The 20366-nt window shown below is 38.4% G+C and overlaps 1 protein-coding gene across 13 annotated transcripts in view; it reads left to right on the top strand.

The window, feature by feature from the left end:
- MEF2C (myocyte enhancer factor 2C) overlaps positions 1 to 20366 on the top strand; it is a 137381-nt gene that overhangs the window by 101715 nt on the left and 15300 nt on the right. For all 13 annotated transcript variants that reach the window (XM_074952831.1, XM_074952830.1, XM_074952832.1 and 10 more), the window contains 2 exons: positions 3085 to 3271; positions 5557 to 5604. In XM_074952831.1, the coding sequence (XP_074808932.1) occupies positions 3085 to 3271; positions 5557 to 5604 (235 nt within the window). The remainder of the gene's footprint in view (positions 1 to 3084; positions 3272 to 5556; positions 5605 to 20366) is intronic.

Genomic DNA, 20366 nt, shown 5'->3' with positions numbered 1-20366 from the left:
GAGAAGGACAAAAGAGGACCTAATAATTGCTTTGGCAGTGCTCATATGTTTCGGTGATAATTAGTCTGTACAGTAGTATAGTAGCAGTAGTAAAAGCAGCAGTCAGGATCGGGGACCCTTTGTGCAGAACAGAGACAATCCCTGGCTTGAGGGGCTTGCAGTCTAAAGACACAAATGGACAAAGAGCAGGAGATGAGGATACAAGCAAATTAATCTGGTGAAGAATTGGCACGGTGTTGTTAGTCATATTTTTAGTTGGGTGCTTATTTTAATTGGGAGCAGCGGTAGGGATTAAGGAGGTAGGAAAGGAAAAAAGGGGAAGAGGAATGAATACTGCTCATTAGCTGTGTAGCCATGATCAGCAGCTTGGGCTTTGTCTGCATCATAGCAAAGGTGAAGCAGACAGGATCATTCTGCATACTCAGTGGGCAAAATTCTGAACTGGGGGAGGGCACATGTAAGCCCCTAAGTGTTGCTTGGACCCTACAGAGCTAGAGAAGTGGGCAGATTGAGCCTGGAGGGGAATTGCCACACCTCCTAAACATGCTGCCAGGATAGGGGGCTCCTAGTCAACTCATTAGCAGTAGGCTGGAAGTGTAGCTAATGGATCCACCTTGACATGGATTCGTGGGCCAAAACATTTTGGAAAGACAGCAGCCATCAATGCAACACATAGGCTGAAATATCTGTGGAAGAGAGGCTAATCTTGCAGCCTAATGGCCTGCCTCTGTGCTGTGAAGGGTAGATTCCATCCTAGGGAGTTCCCCTCCCAAACTGCTGTTATTTGGACTTTGTGCCAGGAGGGATGAATTTCACCCATTGTGTTTCTAAACATATCTACCTACTCATATACTGTTTTGAATTACCTACTATTTATGTATTTCCAAGAAATCGGACCTACAGTCATAACACACTCTGAGATGCTAATCTGTGTTGTGTGTGTTGTAAACTTTCTTTTGCAGGAAAAATTATACATGTAGGCAAAGTTTTGGTTATTAACATAACAATTCAGGTTAGGGTGCTGCACACAGAGAGCACCTTGTCTCTAAATGTGATGCAGAGCACTCTAATGGTATTTATCCATTATAGTTTTCAGTATGTATTTATTTGTTTTATCTTTTTTATTTATGAAATACAAGCTATCTAGTACAATTCAGGGGCCAGATACAGAATGTAAACATACAGTTTTGCTTCTTGTCCACTAAAAATAGGAGAAGGATATTCCTCAAAATAGTTCTGTCTTCCACACAGACTTAAACCACCTCCTTGAACAAACTCTTCAGAAAATTGACCGTTAGGGAAACAGACTTCAGCTCTGTTGTAGCAAAGGGCAAGTTAGTTCCAGAGTCAAGGGCTCCCCACTGAGAATGCCCTGCCAGCTGGCCCTAGACACTTAATCTAGGGTCAGTTAGCTCGAGTACCCCAGCTGCCCTCAGCTGTCATGGCAGCATGAGGAGACAGAGGCAGTCTTTTTAAAGCCAGGACCCTAGCCACAGACCGTGTTAGAGAACAAAATTAACACCTTGAATTATACCTGGAATCTGGAGGTACTCATGTCACATGTCCTTTGCATCCTGCCCTAAACTGAAATCTTGCTGTGCACTATTATTCACTTGCTGCATTTCAATGGTAAGTGAAATGATTCCTGTATATTTAGGCCTGAATTATACTTCCCCTGAGAGGTGAGACAAGGGAAAGGGAGCGTAAGGCAGCCATAATTTGACTGCTGCTCTAGTACACAAAGCAGGGCATTGAGCTAGCACTGCCTGCAGAACTGAATAGCCAGCCCCAGAGGATGTATTTATGGGTGGGACATGGGCAAGGCTATGTATCCCCTGTCCAGCACAACTGGATTGTTGCACTATGGACATCTCTCATCACAATGACTCCAGGTCCCAGGTGTGTATTACCAGCCCCAAGCATTCCAAGATCTTGAGTCAGACCCCCCACCCCCCCCCAAACTCATGACATTGGCTTATAACCCATGAGATTTTAAAAAAACAATACATTTGGGGTTCCTTTTAGTTGCTTTTAGTTTTTGAACCTTTAGGGTGCACTCAGGTCACATTTTCAAGTTTTTCTCTGCAACCAAGAGGACTGGAAACTCGTTTTTTTAAGAAACAAAAACAGGAATTCTCACGTGTCCACATAATTCCAGAACCTTAGGCCTTAAGAAAACAAGCAAGACTCATGAGAAAATCATGAGAATTGGCAACACTAGATTGTGCTTTTTAAATGTCTAATAAATGCTTCTTGGCACTGCCACTCAGGCACTGCACCTTCTCTCCTTCTTCCACGCTGTTTAGAGTCATAAGAGGCATAATTTGGCCCAATTTGCTTTATTTAAAGGGATCCTTCAGGATGAAAATTACTGTATATATATATATATATAAAAAGAGGATGTTACTTTTAAATGAAGATAAAAGCATAATGAAAAGGCATTACAAAAAAAGAACTGTCAGTTAAGGATCCTGGATATGTATATTTTACACTATGGTTTGGTATGTCCTTGGGGAGCACTTTGTTTCTTTAAAGCCCATTCCAGACTAAGGAAAAACTTTTTTTAAAAAGTAATTCAGTTGTTTGTGCCTTTAACATGATTCTGGTTGCTAAAGCAACGCATGCTGAAACTAAAAGCTTTCTCCCTTGCATTCCATCCCTTCTCATTTTTCTCCATGAAATGAAGTCATCATAATCATGTACCTTTGATCTTACAGTCATCTGTGACACCAGATTAAGATATCACAAATGAACAATTATGACTTCCCTGAATGGAAGAGAAGGAAAATGAAGTCTAATGAAGTGGGGTTTTGTTTTAAACAAAGTGGAGAAAAAAACCTTCCAATACTCACAAAGGAGATGTACAAGCTGCAGGAAAGGAATATTGAATCATGATTTGTAAAGCCATTTGTAAAAGCCTTTCTTAGTGCCTTAAATTCTTCTCTTGATTGTTAGGGTGTGTTTTTTTTTAATGTTTTAACCACCAGTTACAAAATATTTGAACTAAATATAGAGTAACTGTACTTGAAGACTGTTGTGCTTCTGTACTATTCTTGTCTTTGTTTCCCTTTTTTGCTTGTACAGGCTGTTCCGCCACCCAACTTTGAGATGCCAGTTTCTATCCCAGTGTCCAACCACAACAGTTTGGTATACAATAACCCAGTCAGCTCGCTGGGTAACCCCAACCTTTTGCCACTGGCCCACCCTTCTTTGCAGAGAAATAGCATGTCTCCTGGTGTGACACATCGGCCTCCGAGTGCAGGAAACACAGGTAGGTTCTATTAAATCCCATTTCTTTCAATGTTCTTTATTATCAGAATACCAGTGCATCTTCTATCACTTTAAACTGTACGCAGAGAAGCAGGATTCTCTTTTACCAGTCATAACAGTGTGCCCAAAATTGCTGTGTTAAAAAATCAAAGAAAAAGCCTACGCGGTTTCTAACCCAGATATATAAAATAAAACAAAGCCCTGAAAATAATGTTCTGGAAACATCTGAGTATTGGCTAAGAATGAAGAAATCAATAAAGGATGAAAGGCAGACAATTTGCTGTTACATAAAAAGGCAGCCCATCTACTTGTGTCATGCAAAAAGCCACTGCACTCTTTTTCATAAACTTGAAAAATTAAGTGTGAGCAGGGCAACCTTATCTTCGAAAGTAAAATAGGCCTCTAATTACTTAAACAGCAGTTAAGAGGCTAAATACAACATTTGTGATTCTGTATGTATTCACAAGCTCATTGATTGATAAATGGTAGGCCATCTCCAAGCTGAAGTGTATAAACAAAAGGTTGCTTTCCATGCTGGTGATGATTCGGGGTCACCTCTGAGCAGGATAAATGGGGATTAGGATCATTCACTCAGCCCTGGTCTACACTAGGACTTTAGGTCGAATTTAGCAGCGTTAAATTGATGTAAACCTGCACCCGTCCACATGATGAAGCCCTTTATTTCAACTTAAAGGGCTCTTAAAATCGATTTCCTTACTCCACCCCTGACAAGTGGATTAGCGCTTCAATCGGCCTTGCCAAATCGGCCAAACAAATCTGGTCTATTTCTTGTTTTGATACACTCCATCTATCTTTTACATCTTTGGCTGGCAGCAGATGGTGCAGAAGGACTGCATGCCATCCACATCTCATGGCTGCTCGGCAGAAGATGGTACAATAGGACTGCTAGCCATCCTCATCTCTTGCCTGCCCGGCAGAAGATGATGCAATAGGACTGCTAGCAATCCATATCGCCTGCCTGCTCACCATAAGATGGTTCAGTAGGACTGACTGCAGGACTAAAGAGAATGACCTGATCAAGTCACTCCAAATTTAGTCCCTGCACCCATGTCTGCCCAGGCGCTCCTGATCGACCTTACAGAGGCGACCAGGAGCACCTCGGACATGACGATGACGGCTACCAGTCCTATTGCACAGTCTGCTGCCACAAGGCAATGGGTTGCTGCTGCAGTGTAGCAATGCAGTACCGCATCTGCCAGCATCCAGGAGACATACGGTGACAGTGAGCTGAGCGGGCTCCATGCTTGCCGTGGTATGGTGTCTGCACAGGTAACTCAGGAAAAAAGGCGCGAAACGATTGTCTGCCCTTGCTTTCACAGAGGGAGGGAGGGAACGGGGGCCTGACGATATATACCCAGAACCACCCGCGACAAGGTTTTAGCCCCATCAGGCATTCCAATGGGCAGCGGAGACTGCGGGAACTGTGGGGTAGCTACCCACAGTGCAACACTCCAGAAGTCGACTCTAGCCTCGGTACTGTGGAAGCACTCCGCCGAGTTAATGCACTTCATGCACTTAGAGCATTTTCTGTGGGGACATACACACTCGAATATATAAAACCGATTTCTAAAAAACCGACTTCTATAAATTCGACCTAATTTCGTAGTGTAGACAACCCTCAGTCTGTCTGAAGCAACGTCAGCCTTAAACAGTCAGAGTTCAAAGAAGCATACAAGGTCTCCAGCCCAAGGAAAAAAGTAAATAAATAAATCTACAGAACGAATGTCTGCGAAAGGGTCAAGAATATTATAATCAACAATTACACAAACGTGTTACAATCATTCTTTACCATTAATTTGTTCATAGAGCTACTTGCAGTATGTCATTGCCTGGCACCAACCCGATGCAGAATTATCACCTTTGGCTTTTCTAATGCAATTAACAATGAAATAATTATTTTTTCAAATAATCCATTATAATCAGACCTAGTCCGATTTTTTTACAATATAAGGATGCTTCTTAGACTATGTCAGCTTGAAAAAAATTCTGGAAAGTGTCAGTTTCTAGAAAGTGTCAGCTGTTGCACATATTTTTATGTTTTCATGACATCATGACACAAATATTGTTAGCTGTAAAACCTTCCAAAGGGCATTTTGCAGTTTTAAGATTATGGACTTGATCCGATGCCCGCTGAAGTCGATTAAAAGATGTCCAGGAACTTCAGTGGGCATTGGAACAGGTCATCTGAGAGAAAACATGTTAATATTGTTTAAAATGTTTGACCTTTAGCCATTATCCCTTTGACTATTTTATTTGAACTCCTAGGTGGCCTGATGGGTGGGGACCTCACAACCGGTGCAGGCACCAGTGCAGGTAACGAGAAGAGCATTTTATGTTGCATAATATTATTTTGTGTTATGCACCACAACAGATCATTACCATAGGCTTGGTCTTAAAATACCTGTATGTTCAGAATAAGATTTTCAAAAGAGCTCACCTCTGCCAAGTCAATGGGAGTTCTGCCATCAGCTTCAATGGGAGCAAAACCACACCCTTAACAGATTTCCATGTACAGAGTGTCCTCAAGTTTTTCCTTTTAACCTAAAGTCTCTGTAAAAATCTTTAGGCCCAATCACACAGCCCTTATTCTGCCAAATCTCCCTTTGAAGTCAATGGGTGAAATCCCAATCCTATTGAAATCAATGGGAGTTTTGCCATTCACTTCAATGGGCCAGGATTTTGCACAGTGAGTATAAGCTTGAGTAATGACTTTAGGATTGGGTCTCTTATCAGGACCTGATTCAGCCAAGCACTTAAGCACATGTTTCATTTTAATCATATGCTTAATTCCACCCCTATTCAGCAAAGCAGTTCAGCATGTACTAAGTTAAGCACTTGCCATTTGTATTGATTTTGAACTACAAAAATTGCAATGAAACACCAGTAGTATTTAACTTTGAACATTTACTTAATTGCTTTATGGAATCAAAGACTGACAGACAAGGAATTTTCAAAAGAGTTTAGGAGATCCAGGCATAGGAAAATATTGGATCCAATTGATTTAAATTGGAGCTATTGCTGGTAAGGACTGCAATATCAGAGTGATGTTGCTTTTATGTTGTAGGAACTGCTCCCGGGCTCAGTAAATGCTGCAGTATACTACCAGGACAGTGATGCTGCTTTGTCACAAATGCAGATGACAAAATACTAGAATGGTCCAGGGAAAAGCCGAGCAGTAGAACACGCAGTGGAACTGTGTTAACTGCTGGCTGATAGGAGCTATACGGAGGAGGAGTAGAGTGGAGATTCACTGTGTGTACCATACACCAGAGGTAGCAATAATTGGTGACACATATTGTAAAGTTCTACTCTCTTACACTATATCATAAAGGTACTTACCCAGGGTACTATATAAATTTCTTTTTTTTTTTCCCTGACTCCTCCCAACTTGCCTCAGACCTCTCCTTTATCTTCTTTTTTTCTTTTTTTGTTTTTCATTTTTTATTTTGTTACATGCAAGTAAATCACAGATCCTGCATGCTGGATATGTTGGGAAATTAAAACAGCACAACAGTGGACCCAGTAGGCATTTTCAACGGGCACTGCAGCTTCCAGAGGTCATTTTGTGTTACTGGATGACTACAGCATGCAAAACACATGAACATATGGCTCTTAGCCATTAGTCTCTCCTATTCTCACAAAAACCATGCTAGAAAATTACAATTTTCTTATTATCTGTTGGTATTTTGCATAAATGCAGCTAAAAAGATTCATTTTGGTGATGTCTGATGGTTTCATGTCATACCCTTTTTTGACCATGTACATGACATGATTGAAGCTTCAGGCACCACAGCCATGAAACTAGGAGAGGAAGTTTGATTGCCCTATTAATGAGCTCCCTCTACTGGCCTGTTAAGACATGTCATGGTAGCACCATCATTGGTTTGCCTGTTCTTTTCATTCTTACAAAGGTGCTGGGAAGCTGGCAGTGTTTCATTCTAAAAAATGTTTGTGTCTACTAAAATGATTGCTGTTCTAAATGTCTAGTTGGCTTTGTTATTCTTGGTTCTCATTCAAACCTATACACATTTTGCTGTCTAAAGAAGACACACTCAACACACTAAGAATAGGGACCATGCTTTTTTAATGTATATTTTTCTTTTAAGTTAGGTATACTAAAGAGGACAGAATGACCCTTTGAGAATATAGATTGCTTATTCTATTATTACACACTTGGCTTTCAAGCAGTGTATCTTTGGGCTGGTCAATTGATTTAATGCTGTGTAAGAGGGACATTACCAGGAACGTCTCATAAATATTTAATTGTATGAATAGTCTTTGTTCTTTATCTGGCAATAAGAGCCAAAAACACCAGTACAGATATGTGTTCTTCATGTCTTAAATGCAAAGCAGTAGGAGGGATTTGATATAGGGCCAAAGGACAATAAGGGGTCATATATGGTTGAATCGTCTGCCTCAGTAGCTTCATTCAACAATGCCACTATTTTGGAGAGCCTTCTCTCTCATAAGACTACAGAAGAATAAACACCAAAAGTTCTCTTTGTTCACGATTTTTCAGAAAAAACAGAGACCCCAGTGTTTTTTCCATTTGGCATCTTAGAAGCTGATGGCATGATCATGTGGTTTAATTTGTTAGGGTTCCTATTTCTTGCCAAATTATAACTTTATGAATTTGCATTTTTTCTGCACCATCCAAAAACAGCATATATTCAAAATAATGCACTGCAAGAAGAAGAGCTAAGTTGTTCAAAAGTTTAATTTCAGTTACTACAAAATGAAACTATTTTTGATTGCCAACAAAAGGGCACAAGTTTCTGGCATGACTCTAACAAATCACATGATAATTAGAAAATGGGAAACGGAAAAAGCTACTTAAGTTAGTTACATCCATGTTTTGAAAACTATGTTAGTTTGTTGGTTTGGATTGTTATGTTTGGATTGTTATGTTACACAATTAAATACCAATAGTGGTATTTTTAAACTAAAATCAAGGTTACCTTAGGTTTGTTAGAATAAATTCTATTCATAGTCAAACGCTAGTGGGACAGTTTATGTCATGTCCTGGGAGGTGGTGGAATCTCCATCCTTAGAGGTTTTTAAAGCCCGGCTTGACAAAGCGCTGGCTGGGATGATTTAGTTGGGGTTGGTACTGCTTTGAACAGGGGGTTGGACAAGATGACCTCTTGAGGTCTCTTCCAATGCTAATCTTCTATGATTCGTCTATGATTCTATGTGAGAGTAACAACTGCCAGCAAAATTAGAATGAACTTCCCATTTAGTATAGCTGCTAAACTATAAATATATCAGTGTCATTGGTGCCTTTCTCTTAAACCAGAGATTTTTGAGTGAAAGAAAAGAACAAGAACTCTTGGGACCTAAACCAGTATGTTGTAAAACGTCTTTAGAGTTAAACCCCTTTCATCATAACCACGTAATCAAGTGACATGTTACCTGTTTACATAGTAAAGTATGCAATGTTGTTTTAATTTTTTAGGAAGCACATTTACCCTTAAACATAAACCATTTAAGTTGCGGGGAACTTGACAAGAAGCTAATAATGAGACGCAAGCGTTTTTATTGCTGTACATTATCTCAGGTATAATTTCATGTAGTGGTTTAACATTGTTGAAAACCTGACAGAGGATGAAGCTTTCAAATAATTGTTGACTGCTCTTTAAAAACTTAGTGCTACAATTGATTTTGGAGGCCTTTCTTTGCCTATATGTTTTGATCTCCTGGTTTTCACTACCTCTAAAATTGGATTATATTTTGCATTTCACACTAGTATTGGGACTTCACATAAGGAGCACATAGTTTTGTGTTATTTTTAATTTTTCTATTGAACGTAACTAGAAGAATATTGTGGGACAAGTTCTGCTCTGTTACACAGGTGTGAATATGGAACAAGTCCACAGATGCCAACAGAATTATTTCAGGTTTACACCACTGTTAATAATAATGAAATAAGAGCAGAATTTGACCCTGAACCTTTAAATCCAACCTGAGATTCTCCAAAGGGATAAGGTTAGCAGTATTTTCAACAAAAATGCCATTTTAACTGTTTCTTTTCTTCTCTTTCTTTTTTTGTAATTTGTTTTTCTCATTCCTGTTTCCTCACCTTCTCCTTCTTAAAGCCAATATCAAAAGAAAAGGGATACGCAATTCAAAAGTAACTAGCAATTTTGGGTGTCAAAAACACCTTAATGGGGACTGATTTTCAGATAGTACTGAGCTCTCCTCCGTAAATCCAGCCTCTTTATGGTCACTCAAGTTGGGCACCCAGAAATCACTAGTCATTTCTGAAAACCTTTTCCGGGTACTTTTTAAAAACCCAGTCCCATATTAATCCGCGAATTGGCAGGTAGGCAAGCAGGGAGTACTTAAGGAGGGATGTGGTAAAATCCCCTCTTCTGAAAATTAAGTACAGCATACCACATACCAGAGGCCATCTCAGTTTTTGCCAGATTGGGTCTTGGATTGCTCTTTCTCAGCTAATATCATAACTCACTAGTGCTACACTATTGATTTTACTTCAACTAGTCATGTATTGACTGTGTACAAATGGATTAGATATTCTATTACTATTTCATACCAAATAGATATGTGTGTAATAGTTATTTTTAATTTCTGAGCCCTCAGGCTGGAAGATTTTTGGGCAACATCTTTTCAAAAAATGTAACGAAAACAAAGATTTATTTAAAAAAAAAAAAAAAAAAGCAATGTTCCCAAATAAGCCTGTGAGCAGGAGAAAAAAACAATCAGGTTGGAATTTCTGAAGGTGCCTAACTCCCTGAGGCTCCAGTGAAAATCCAAACTGAAACAACCAACCTAATGCTAAAGGAAACAGATTAAAAGGATTACACATGAATTCTTATCCTTGCCCTACAGATGTGCTTTGGTGAATGTCAATGGGAAAATATTTCCCAGGCCATAAATGTGGAATATGTTAAATAAAGAAATTCATTTAAAACTATTATTATTAACATAACCATTTATACTGCAATATATCTAGAAGCTCCCGTCATATAGGAATCCCTCTGTGGTACATGCTGTACAAATATATTGTAAACAACAGTACTTGCCCCATAGAGTTTACAGTCTAAAAGAAAACATAAAAACTGCCATATTGGTTCATATCAATGGTCCATCTAGTCCAGTATCCTATCTCGAACAACTGCCAGTACCAGAGTTCCAGGGAGACAATGTAGAGCAGGGCAGTTTTGGAGAGAACCATCTGTCTCTTCCTCCGGCAGAGGTTTAGGGTTGTCCCAAGCATGGGGTTCCATCCCTGACCATTTTGGCTAATAGCCGTTAGTGGACCTGTCCTCCATGAACTCATTCATCTAGTTCTTTTTTGAACCCAGCTATACTTTTGGCCTTCACAACATCCCATGGCAATGTGTTCCCCAGGTTGCTTGTGTGTTGTGAGAAAAAAGTACTTCTTCTTGTTTGTATTAAACCCGTTGCCTATTAATTTCATTGGGTGACCCTTGGTTGTTTTTTTGTTTGTTTTGGGGAAAGGCAAATAACACTTCTCTATTCACTTTTTCCATACCATTCACTATTTTATAGACCTTTCCTATGTCCCTCCCCATTAATAGTCTCCTTTCTAAACTGAACAGCTCTAGCTTTTTTAATCTCTCCTTTCTGGAAGTCATTTCATACCTTTTGATTATCTTTGTTGCCCTTCTCTGAACCATTTCCAGTTCCTTTTTTAGATGGGGCGACCAGAACTGGACATAGTATTTCAGGTGCGGGTGCACTATGGATTTAGGTAATGGCATTATGGTATTTTTCTGTCTTGTTTTCTATCCCTTTCCTTATAGTTCCTAACATTATGTTAGCCTTTTTGACTGCTCCTTTGCATTGAGCTGAAGTTTTCAGAGAACTATCCACAATGACTCTAAGATCTCTTTCTTGCGTGGTAACAGCTAATTTAGAATCTATCTGTCTGTCTATAGCTGGGATTATTTTTTCCAAAGTGCATTGCTTTACATTTATCAGTGTTGAATTTCATCTGCTATTTTGTCGTTCAGTCACTGAGTTTTGTAAGACCCCTTTGTAACTCTTAGTTTAGTCCAAAGCTGACTGCAATCTTGAAAAAGTTTGTATCATCTGGAAACTTTGCCACCTCACTGTTCACTCCCTTTTCCAAATCATTAAGGAATATGTTCAGCAGTACAGGTCCCAGTACAGATCCATGGGGATCTCACTGTTTACCTCTCTCCATTGTGAAAACTGGCCATTTATTGTTTGTTATCTTTTAACCAGTTACTGATCCATGAGAGGACCTTCTCTCTTATCCCATGACTACTACTTAGTTTGCTTAAGAGCCTTTTGTGAGGGACCTTGTCAAAGGCTTTTTGAAAATCCAGCTACACTCTATCAACTGAATCACCTTTATCCACATGCTTGTTGACAGCCTCAAAGAATTCTAATAGATTGCGTATATCTGTTTCGAGCTTACAGTCATTCAGGATATAGTCCATCCACTTACCTAGATGCATGGTGGATCTTTGGTTAATCTCAAGACCTTTTTACATCTTAATTCATTAATCTTTCAATATTGCCTACTTAAAGCATTCAAGAATCATGAGATTGTCTTAAAAAACATGAGATTTTAAAATAAATAAAATAATTGTTAGATTTTTTTATTTGCCTTCTGGGGTTTGAACTTTTATTTGTCACATTTTCAAGCTTTTCTCCACAAACAGGCGAGCAGGCTAAAAACTTTTTTTTAAAAATATTTTTAATGACAGTTGAGATTTTCCCGTTATCACCTGACTCCAGGAGCTGGGGCTTTAAGAAAAACACCAAATAGTGAGGGACTTCTGATAAAATCCTGACAGTTGGCAGCACTGGATCTTGCCTAACAAATATAATATATAGTATACTGAAAAATTTGTTTCTCTCAATGGCTGAAATTCACACCTTTGCAGAGGGCTGGCAGAGGGCCTGTGTACCATTTAAGTCCCACTTGTGCTCTGGGTGACTGAAGTGGTATGCAGACCTGGTGCTGAGGTGAACTGAACCCAGTCAAACCTTTGGAGAACAGATTTTCAAGAGTGGAAGCTGCAGTCCATGCACGAAAAACAGAATCACATGCTAACCGGTAATTGCACACAAAAGTGTTAACCGATGTACACTCACGTAAAGAGGTGCCTGAAAGCAACTCCATTTTTCTGTGTAGACTTCAGCCTGTACTTTGCGAAAATGTGGCCCTTTACTGAGTTTCCAACAGTTGTGGAAGTGTTAACAGAATGATTTGAGTTATTCTCTGTCTTACCTTGTCTCTAATTTATAGTGTCTCAATATTTGTATTTATGAAAAGATAGATTGAAAGGATGAATGACTGAGTCAATAATGAGAACACCCTCACATCTCTCCTAAGGAGAAAGCCCTAAGATCACAAGTAGTGAACAATTAAGTGAGTCATACAAGCTGCAGTTCTCTATAAGTAGGATTTTAAAGACAAGCATGATCAATTTCATTTTTATTTTTATCACAAGCAATTAAAAATATTCCTTTAGAAAATCCATGCTCAAACAGTATTGTGGAGTTATTGAGTAAAATCCTGGTCCCACTGAAGTCAATGGGAGTTTTGCAATTCACTTAGTGAGGCTAGGATTTTACCTATTATATTTTGGTTACATATCTTCTTAGGAGGTATCATGCTGTCTTTTTCTGCTGTGCAGTCTGCATCTTTGTTCAGAGAAAGAGAGAATATAAGGAAGTGTTGCAAATCAGCAAACATCTGGATTTCATGCTTACCCTTGAGTACTGAAAGAGATAGTTGATGCCTCCTAGATCTTGGAATGCAGCTCTGGGTTTGCTCCAGAAAGAAAAGCAAGAAATTCATTTAACCCTTGGAGCTGGGAATACAGATTTTGCAGCAAAGCAGCACTAAGAAGCTCCTGGCAATACTGAGTTAATGTGCCTCTTGCCCATTAACTTTCAGCATGATTCCCCAATTAAAGTATTCAAGCCACAGACTCCATGTGTCGTCCACATCTTTTGCAAACTGATTTGTCCCCTGATAATAGCTGGAACTGTTGCTCAAAGTATAAGAGCAAAATAAGAGGAGACATGGCAGAGTCAGAAACTCGGATTTTCTCTTGTGTTTACAACTGCTTGCACAGAACTGATCTTAAAAGTTTAACTTTATCTTTATATAATAAATGCAAATTTACCTCACATGCTGCCCTTTTCTGAGAAGATCTAGTTTAATAACATAGAAAGGATGGAGATTTAGGAATGTGTGATTTGTGTTTTGAATATGCAGTCTCCAGTTTTTCTGAACATGAATTTGAAACCATGTGTTCTTCATTTCTGCAGCATTTCTTATGTGTGTAAGAAGAAATATGTAATTTAACAAATATACCACTTATCACTGTTTATGAAAAAGAAACAGTAATCAATATTTCTAAAATTTCCATGGGGGAAGCTAAAAATTAAGTTTTTTTAGTCTATAGTCGTTTATATTTGGAGTTAATTCTTATCTTGAAATATTTTCCCTAAAATATATAGGATATTTTCCCCAAAAGATCATTGATTTAGAACAGCTGAAGAAGTAAATGAATTGCCCTGTGTTTTAAAAAGGTTTTCGAAGAATAAAGTGGGGATAAATACCAAAATATTGCCTCCAGATTCAGTTCAATTCAATATTGCCTCCAGATTCAATTCAACAACCTCCAGGGTTATATTTTCCAATAATGTGTTTTCCCCTATTACATAAGCTTCTTTACTCTTTCTCATGATTTAACACTCAAGGGCAGTTCATACAAAAAGAAAATGTAGTTTATTTGCATACAAAGGACTAGATTGTGGCTGTGAATGCCAAGGTGGGGAGATGAACTAATCATATGCTTAAAGTATGCATGTGCTGAATTCCTTCCCTGGGACTAGGCATTAATTTCTAATGGGCATTGGGCAATCCAAGTCCGAGTCCTAAAACCAGATTTCGAAAGAGCCCCGGGGCAGATTTTCAAGTGCTCAGCAACCACAATTGGGGCCAGATTTTCAAAAGCGCTCATCTCCCTTTTAAGCACTTAGATAAGGGACAGATTTTAAGAAGAGCTAAGCACCCAGCAGCTCCCTGTGGATACACGTACACTGCAAAGAAAAAACCACAGCAGCGAGTTTCAGAGACTGGGTCAACTGACTTGAGTTTGGGGGGCTTGGACTGTGGGGATAAAACTAGCAGTGTAGAAGTTCTCACTCAGGCTGGAGCCTGAGCTCTGAGACCCACCCCAGTCCTTGGTGTCAGAGCTCAGGCTCCAGCCTGAGCAGGAACATCTACATTGCTATGTTTAGCCCCAGCAGCCTGAGCCCAAGTTAAATTGACCTGGGCTGTGAGATTTGCTGCCTCAGGTCTTTTTTTGTGGTATAGACATACCCAATGTGATACTGAAGGCCCAATTTTCAGAAGAGCTGGCATGCTGGCTGAATGGGAGCTGAACGTGTCTGAAAATCCAGCCCTGATTTTGGGTGCTGAGCTCCTTTGAAGTTCTGGCCTCTAGTGTACATGAATTAGATGTGTCTAGCGCTGACTGTGGCACTAAACTCCACAAAGGGGAGAATGACCAGTGAAGAGGGAGCAACACATTCTGCACTATGTCTAATTCTCACTTTGTCTCCCACAGTCCCAAAGGCATGCTGGCTATCTCAGCCAGGGCCAGGCACCCCACCATGACCATCTGACCCCTGTTACCCAACAAGGGCTCTGGCTTTAAACACTTGAAGAGCCCATAGTGTAAAGCTACAGGTCTCTTATTCCCTGAACTGTCCCAGACTTTTTAAGCTACAAAGTACTATGAATTAGTGCAAATATGAAGATCAGAATGTAATAGTCTTAAGTGGTCTTGCTTGTTAATTAAAATGTAGTTGCTGAGTTGATCAGGTGAAACTCCAGGCCAAATAAGATAATGTGATATATAAACCAAAGAGCAAAACAGTTTTGCTGCAGTGGAAACATGTAAGTCAATACAATTAGAGGTAACAAAATAGGAAGCGTAATGTTTTCCTGCGTTAGCGGAATATATTCCTAAATTCCCTAAATCAAATGGTAAGGAATTACCAAACAATGCAAATTGTATGGACTGATGAACAGTCATTATGAGAACTGATAATAATATTCACAATAGCAGCAACTTTGAGGGGGCGGGGGAAATCTGCACAAGGATTCTGATTGTATGTTGCTCCATTTCTGCATTTAGCTGGGTGGAGAGGGCAAAACTGGATTGAAATAACTAGTGTGCTCCCAGTATTCTTATTATTTATTAGTTGTATTGCTCTATCATAGACTGAGACCATATTATGCTAGGTGCTGTACAAACAGAACAAAAAGATGGCCCCTGCCTCATGCGGCTTACAAACTATATATAAGACAAGAGACAACAGATGGATACAGACAGACAGGGGAGTGCAGGTACAAGGCCATTCAGACCCTTGTGTAACCTTGGCTGCAAAGTTCCCCAAAGGTCTGCCCACCCACCTAGAATAGCCAAAGCATGCTTCTCTCTCTTCCCCTGGTTCACCCCTATTCTGGGGCCTGGAAGAGGGCTGACATATGATTTTCTCTTCATGGAAATCATCGCGTTCCCTGAGGAGCAGATCCTCTCCACCCACTTCCCTATTCCCTTGCCATCGTCTGTCTTACCAATATTGTGTGTTACTGAGCTGGTTTATCAAATGCATTCACACATTTCTTGTTAGTTATGTTTTTAAATTACACTTATTTTCATTGGAACATCATAGGTAGGTTCTTTGTCTATCCAAAGATTTGATCATAGGCCTGCAGCAGCAGCAGTGGGAAACTGCACAGCCCTAGGGGAGCGCCACTAGGCATTTGCCCTTTAGATTGTAGGAAGGGCTAATTGCACCCTCCCATTTTGCACGCCCTCAGCCACAGCCTGTTGCTAAATTGTTTCCACCCCTCTCATCATCATTGTATCTGCACAGCCCCTAAATCCTTCCCTCTCCCTTATACAGCAGAACTGCACTGCAGCTAGGACCCTATATACCTATAGGGAAAGGGCAACAATTTCTCATTAATGATCTTTAAGCTGCTTCACAGGGATATAATATAATATCACATCACACCATACAGGCTTTTTTATCTCTAAATTTACATAGTCGCTTTTTAAGGAATGATTATTTTAAAAAAATCTTTAAAGAACAGAATTTTTGAGCTATTTTTCTCTACTTTCCTAAAAATATTTATTTATCCCCCATATCCTTCTCCACGTCAGCACAAAAGCAGCTGATACTTCATGATATGCCATAGAACACTTTTCATTCAAAGTCAGTAGATTTTATACACCACATCTATCTTGGTCTGCTCCCTGTAAGTCAGTAGAGAAGGTCCATTAGCATAATAGTGTGGGAATGGGCAGGTACTTTAAAGTAAAGATTTTCTTCTTCTCAGATAACATATTCCCATTTCAGTTTTCTTCTATTGCTTGCAGTTAACCAAGGTAATGTACTGTGAAATGATTAGCAGATGCAACATGTGAGTAAAAACCTTCAGTCATTAGCTCCTTCAAAAATTATGTTGTAGGTGAGCACTAGCATGATTTCCTGGCTTTTTTGCATTAGGGGTAGTATCCATTTTGTTTCGGTGGTAAACTATAAGAGCTCTTCTGCCATCAGTGCACATGAATTAAAGGAAATAAGAACTATATACATGGACTAAAAGGAAAAGAGACACCTAAATCCTTAGAGGCCTATATATCAGCATTTAATTACTCCTTATTCAGGCAAAATTCCTTTTGTAGTCAATGGGAGATTAGACTGAGTAAAGAGTGTAGAATTGGGTGTAAAATTAGCAAGATTTCTGTTACTCTCTGCATTCTCTTCTCACTTATTCCTTGTGTATTATAAATTTCAAGGTAAAATACAGCATAGGTGGCTCTCTCTTTTATATAGAGTCATTCTGAATTTCACATATATTTTCAGAGGTTTGCTGGTCACACGAATCAAGGTTACGCAAATGACTACAAATGTCCAAGAGGGAGCAGGGACCACTTATAAAACAGAATCTGTGTACTCTTCTCAGAAGAATTATGGAAAAGTAACCCTGTAGGCGAATAGTAATGCTGGCAACTTGAAATTATTACTGAGATTTTCAAACTTGCCTCAAGAATTTGGACACTCCATTATGATTAAAATTAATGGGAACTGGGCATCAAAAGCTCCTAGACAGCTTTGAAAATCTCAGCCTACATGACAAGTATTTCTCCTTCTTTGTCTTCTTTTGTTGTTGTTCATTTATTATTTTTATTTCCTTGCATTTGTAACGATGAAATGAAACTAATCAAAACTTTCAGAAATCTAGACAGGAATCACTGTCCAACTTGGTTAACTTTGAGCCCAAAATTGTTAACAGTGCCATTTTAGAATAAAAAAATATGTGCCAAATCCTGCTGTCCTGACCGATACGACTTTAATCTGAGTGAGGGATACAGCATCCGGTCTTAAATGCTGTTTACTGGCTACTGAAGGTGAAATTTTCAAAAGTACTCAGCATTGCCCTAACTTTGCGTTTTTGAAAATCCATCTTAAAGTTCTTACAGCATAGAAGTGAACAATTAAACATAATTAATTTGAAATAACTGAGAAAATGTATCTCATATAGGTCAAGTAATATCTTTCCTTTCATGGACTAACATTTTGTATTAATTATTACTGATTAACTAGCTCCTGCTGCATAGAAATTTCTTTCTTGGAGCTGACGGAGTTTAAAAGGTGTTATATAAGGCTCAATCCTGCAATCTTTACTTAAGCAATATTCTCTCAGAAGTCAGTGGGAGTTTTCCCTGGTTGATGGGCACAGGAACATGCCAAAGAAAAGGAGTCTATGCTCAGAAAGAATTCTTCTTTATATTGTGCAGTTAATCCAAATACAAAGTCTGGCACTACATTTAGTAGTGTTGCGCTGCTCCTCTATTTTACTTCGCTATAAGCAATTTCTTTTTATGTGCAAAATCTTTGCTCTCTTTAAAGTCAACAAAGCAAAAAAACCAAAAAACAGGAAAAAACAATTTGTGCTTAAAGTTTCTTGAATTGAAAGTGCTGTAAATTTGCATGCTCTGACATATGCCCTTTAAAATGTGTACATCTACTGTTTTTATTTTCACTTTGCATTACAAATTCTATCCATAATGTTTAAAAATGTTCTATTCCAGTGAAAATATGGCTTTTAACCAAATAAAAATGTACAGCAAACTTGCTCTAAAATCCATCTGTTCTTCATTTTCTTATAATCTATAATCAGGAAATCCATTCATATATGACATATAATTTTTGTGCTTTCTAGTGGGTAGTGGAATGTGATGTTCTGCATACAGTCACATCTAAATTGATAATTCTCCAGGCGGCGTGTAATTTTAAAGTATAGGATGAAGAAAGGTTTAATCTGTATATTAGAAGGCTTCTACAGTTTTTTTTGCCTCTGAATGTAAATTAGACCGTTCTCTTTGGTGGATTTATCTGAAGGTAGGACAGCTGCCTCAGAGCAGGCCACAGCTTTGTGAGTAAGAAGGAGGATGCGGTTTAGAGAGCTGGTTTAAATGCAGGCTCTTCTTCTTCTGTAAACCGCATGCACGTATTCATCATTGATTTTCAAATGATGGGTTCCAATATCATTGGTTTAGAGTCCACAGTCTTAAATTCCTGATTCCACATTATGCCAAAAGAAAAACAATTTGGTGGCTGGAAAGAGAAATGGTCATTATATGGCTCCAAAATGCTAGCTGGCATAATATGCCAAGAACAGCAGAAATCTACTGGTAAAGAGAAGATTGCAGTAGTTCTTAAAAATAATTTGATGTTCTAAAAATATAAACCTAAGAAATGTCATCACTGTTCAAAATATTTTATATCAGTAGGTAAATACATATAAAAAACCTGATGTTTTTGAATAGCATAATTTCTAAATGATGGAAAGATATTCCTGATATTAAATTCTTTTCATTAAATAAATTAAATTCTTTCATTGGGTTGATAAAAATCTTTTGTGGAATATTGTACTGTTTTTATTTTAAACATTTCTTTTCTCCAAAAATCAGAAGCAGAAAAAAATCCACTATGGTACATGGCCTTTGCTGGATTATCTCAAAAAGTTTATTATAAAATATTTTTTAAAAAAAAACAAGCATACAGTTTTTATGAAACAGCTTCATTTTCACACATGGAACAAATGCTTGTCATATCATATTACAACACATTTCACAAGGCGGTTTTACTTCCTTTTAACAAAATAGCTCCTATATGAAAACCAGTATCAGAGAAAACCTTGCCTATGCTTCAGCTTCTTCTGTAGATCACTTCACCACACTTCTGAACAGTTTTTTTAATGCTGCTGCTGCTGCTTTTTTTTGCAATTACCAAGCTAATTTTCCATTTGATTGTTTGTTTAAACCAGATCTCACATGAGTAAAGCATATGTTGTGTTTGTCAAACTGAACTTCATCTTAAGAAAAAAGCACTGCATAGCTTCTAGAAAAATACTATCCTTAAAATGTCCTTCTTTCAATCACCATCGCTCTAATAACCCATAGCATTAATTAAGGCTAAAAATATAGCAAATACACATTCAAAATAATTGTTCATTTAAAAAAACCTGTATGATACTAAATGAAAAATTCTTGCAAGTGCTCTATTACTTCAGTTTTGATCGGCGTAAAATCCACTTTTTAATTAATACATATTTTATCTTGCTACCTGTAGGATGTTGTTGAGAAAAGAAACAGCCAACTTAACTATGAACAGGACTTTTAAAAATGTTAAATATATCCAAAGTCATTTTGATCCTTTAAAGTCTTTATCTTAATTTTTTCCACCAAGTTTCCAGAAGAGCATTATACTTGATCTAATGAATACATTTAGCCTTATGTGTTTGCAGATTAATATTATGATTTAATATTCTTAGTTCTCAGACACACTTTAATTACACAAATCAACAAGCTACATTACACCAAGAGGATGCATTCTTTTATTTATTGGTATTCCTGTGGTGCACCCTACAAATTTAGCCTCAAACACACCCGTGCGAGGTACGGCAATCATCCCCATTTTAAAGATGGAGAAACTGAGGCCCATAGCGATTAGATTAC

The sequence above is a fragment of the Natator depressus genome, chromosome 5, assembly GCF_965152275.1.
Source record: "Natator depressus isolate rNatDep1 chromosome 5, rNatDep2.hap1, whole genome shotgun sequence".
In the NCBI taxonomy this organism is placed as follows: domain Eukaryota; kingdom Metazoa; phylum Chordata; order Testudines; family Cheloniidae; genus Natator; species Natator depressus.
Note: the sequence above shows the minus strand (reverse complement) of the source record. Positions and strands in the feature narration are given on the sequence as shown.